At 32.7% G+C, this 3,791-nt stretch overlaps 1 protein-coding gene across 1 annotated transcript; it reads right to left on the reverse strand.

Moving 5' to 3' along the window:
- Positions 1–1,083: 1,083 nt before the first annotated feature.
- On the reverse strand, positions 1,084–1,870 carry LOC131606402 (albumin-1-like). The gene is made up of 2 exons (XM_058878631.1): positions 1,730–1,870; positions 1,084–1,630 (listed from the first exon to the last, which is right to left on the reverse strand). Exons 1-2 carry the CDS (start codon positions 1,779–1,781, stop codon positions 1,272–1,274), a joined length of 411 nt encoding a protein of 136 aa, XP_058734614.1. The 5' UTR covers positions 1,782–1,870; the 3' UTR covers positions 1,084–1,271.
- Between the last annotated feature and the right edge of the window lie 1,921 nt (positions 1,871–3,791).

The raw sequence follows: 3,791 nt of genomic DNA on the forward strand, positions 1-3,791 counted from the left end.
ATTAAAAATATTTGTGTAAATCGTGGGGTGTTAGTAGGGTGTTACACGAACAACCAACGACGGAGAAACAGAAGAGGAAATATACAAATTCAAGCTTGAAACCAGAACATGAAATTTCACATTAGGGTCCTGAACCGAAAAACAGAGGCCTTTGTTGCAGACACGAGCATTACTCCATCAACAATAGACGCAACTGAACCAACCACCAATGGTGGAGGCATATGTAAGAAAAGTTAAGGAAATAATATTGAAAATTTTAATTGACAATGTAATGGCCATTTCAAGATAGAAATTCGTGCCCTGGCAGAGTTTATGGTGTCCGTTGGATAGGGTTAATGAGATATAAACCGAATAGAATGTTTATATGAAATACATATATAGTAGTTGCATGGGATGGGATGAAAAAATGGTATAATGCAAAAATAAAAAATCACACATAGTATATAGGGTTAATGAACTTTTTGGTCCTTCTAAATATCTCAAACTTCGTTTTTTGTCCCTTTAAAATTTTCCTTCAAAGAATGGTCATCCTAAAATTTTAAATTTTAACTTTTTGTCTTTCATGACAAAATCATAGCTAAAATGGTCTTTAATTTCGTCGCTAAAAGAAAAAAACCACTAAAACCGTCGCTAAAAACCGTCGCTAAATTTTAAAAACCGTCGCTAAATTGCAGGAGGGACCAAAAGTTAAAATTTAAAATTTTAGAAAGATCATTCTTTGAAGGAAAAATTTTAGAGAGACTAAAAACGAAGTTTGAGATATTTAGAGGAAAAAAAAATTCCTTAACCCTAATATATATTTATAGAAAATAGTCAAATACATGTAAATTTACAAGTTACAAAAATATGTTTAGAAACACCACAGGAACAAAAGATATCACAGGAAAAACAAATACTTAATGTGACATTATTTATTTATTGTTTTAATATTTCTCAGCAAATGTGTGTTTTTATAAAAATTCGTCTCCTCCCAATTTTAAACAAATTTTACTGTCTTATTTAAGTAAATAACTTATTAGTAATCAATCTCTTAAATCAAGTTCGAACACTCATTATAGTCACTAAAAGATTCAAGAAGACATGCATAGAATCATTAGATTGCATTACTTGAAATGTAAAACATAGATAACAGAGTTCATACCCATATACATGCATATCTTATTTTTGAAATCTAAGTGTCTAAGAAATCCAAACTTAGTTGGAAATAAAGACACATGAAACAATTTTATTTAAATAGAGAGATCATGCATGCATGACTTTTGTTCTACATATCAAGTGGAAACCTCTGAGGGCATCTTCAACAAGTTTGAGAATTCAGAGTTAAGAGCATTCTTAAATGAGGCTTCAGCATGAGAGTTAGAGTCAAAACACCAGCCATATTCAATCTCCGAATTTGGAAAACGAGCGCAAAAGCTCCCACTTTCTTTTTTTGTGCAATCAGCATGAGACCCACATAAGTTAGGGTGTTTCTCCACCATCATAGTAACATGTTGAAATGATGCTTTAACACATACACCAGAAGTTAGTGAAGCGGGGACACATTTACAACCATCACCACACCCTTTTGGCTTATATAAAAAACATGCAATTGGACAAACTGCTTCTACCTCCTTCATAGGGAACATTAATACTGCATATGATGATGCCAAAGTTAGTTACAAAAATATATACAAATTACAGATACATAAGTATATATATGCATAGTAAGAAGTAAAGATAGAATACATACAAAATGTGGCTAGTAAGAAGAGAGGCAAAAGAGAGAGCTTAGCATAAGCCATAATGCTTGAATGAATTGAAAGAACTAGCTAGGTTGGTGTAGTGTTGTGTTGCAACTTGCATGAGTTCATTCTTACATGTATTAATTTATAGACAAGACTTTTGTATATGGTATGTGTCGTGCCTCATTTTCTACCACACATTCATTTGCCAATAATGACTAAATTATCTTCTTTGGGCATCTCTTCCCTAGATGCACAATACTGATAATGTTTCTCCCTTTTTTGGATAATTTGTACAATTATTATTGAGGCAAGAAGCACGAGCTCATTAAAATATGATAGTACATGGATGGCCTAGTGGCTTCATTGCTCTGTTATATTTTGGGTTTTATAAGAGTTGTCAATGAGCTGGCCTGATCTTGTGGACCATCATTGATTGAATTGGATGTTTGTTAAATGAGCTGTTAAAATTGAACCCAATTTAAATATTAATCTTCTTTTACACAAACATAAAAGAATAAATACAAATTATTTCTTACTTCATGTTCAGGACAGAGATCGAACCCAAAACCTCTAGCTAAATTGAAAGAGACTTCTGTCATATTATCCTTCGTATAATATTTTGAATGACAAAGAACTCATCAAAATTAAAGTCATATATAAAAAAAATCCAAATATATACCCACATAAATTAATCGAATTAATATAAAATATCTACCACAAACATTCAACAAAAATATAAAATATTAGTTACAATTCATAAAGTGCAACTTTAGAAAGAAAAAAAAAGTAGCATTACTTAATAAAATAATTATCACAAAATTAAATTAATTTATAAATTAACATTTTAAATTTTATTAACATTTGGACTAGAATAATTTTATTAGAGACTAAAACGGGTTGTTCCATAGTAAAACAGTCCTTGGAAAAAGCAAACTAAGTGCAAGAAGGTTGGGCTAACGCCGAAATGGGCTTGGTTGTCCAAAGTGAACTTCGTCACCGGAAATGGCTAGGTTGTCCGAATTGGTTTATTCGCCTAAACTAGTATCCTGAGTCTATTTAGCTTAATATATGTGGTCCATCAGGTGTTCAAGCAGCAACATCCTAGAAGTATCTTGGGGAAAAACTACCTCCCCCATAATTTGGGGAGAAATTAGTCTTCCTTTATTCCCACATTGTAGATGAAAGTGAGAGAAATCGTTTTTCCTTGCCTAATAATCCTCTATATAACATAATCTCAAAGTTCAAAAAAGAGATCATTTATTAATTTCACAAAAACCTAAGATACATACACGTAGTCTCCCATCGTTGTTGCAACATATAGGTTTGACATGGAACTCATTAAGAGGTTTGACGTGGATGGACAAAGTATAGCAACTCCAATGATATGGAGCGTCTTAAAGGATGATAATTAGACGTAGTTGATGGCTATTTCTAGAAGATGGAATTTGGAAAGTTGTGATGTTCCAACGCTGCGGATGGACTGTGAAGTTGTTGTTTGAGCAGCCTTGCGTAAGATATCGATGTTGGATTAGTGATTGAGTGAAGGATTATTGTATACCTTGTTGTAGGATTATTGGTAAGTGATTGAAACAGTGGTAGAGGTTGTTGAAACATTCTGAATCGCGAGTAAGAGATGGAAATGCAAAGAGATGAGTATGATTTCAATATTAGGAATTGTTGATAGTGGTGTGAAGAAAGTATACCCTGATGTTATCATAAGGTGAGTATTAGTATGTAGCTGCAAGATGTCGATATTAGCATGTTCGGATGATTTTGGAAGTTATTGAATTATGATATTTTAGATGACTTGAGTGCAAGTTCTAAGAGAATCCTATTATAGTTTGGTAATGATGTCTTATACTACGTTATGGTTGTCGGCTATCTCTTGACAAATTGAGGAACTGATCACCCTTAATCTCTTGTTGATAGTAGACGAGACCGTGTTGGATGTTATAGGCTTGTCTTGCTATCTTAACAGTCTGTAAAGTAGTTGATGTTATATCACAATGATATTCGCTCACAGATTTGAGTGAATTAATGGAAAAGCTATTAAGGAATAGTTGAAGA

This window comes from Vicia villosa, linkage group LG5, assembly GCF_029867415.1.
Source record: "Vicia villosa cultivar HV-30 ecotype Madison, WI linkage group LG5, Vvil1.0, whole genome shotgun sequence".
In the NCBI taxonomy this organism is placed as follows: Eukaryota; Viridiplantae; Streptophyta; class Magnoliopsida; order Fabales; family Fabaceae; genus Vicia; species Vicia villosa.

Bases quoted from the DNA above. Each gene is read 5' to 3' on its own strand.
- LOC131606402 (XM_058878631.1), bottom strand. From the start codon at position 1,781: ATGGCTTATGCTAAGCTCTCTCTTTTGCCTCTCTTCTTACTAGCCACA. The intron at 1,631-1,729 runs GTATGTATTCTA...CATCATATGCAG, and splicing joins CTTCTTACTAGCCACATTTT to TATTAATGTTCCCTATGAAG.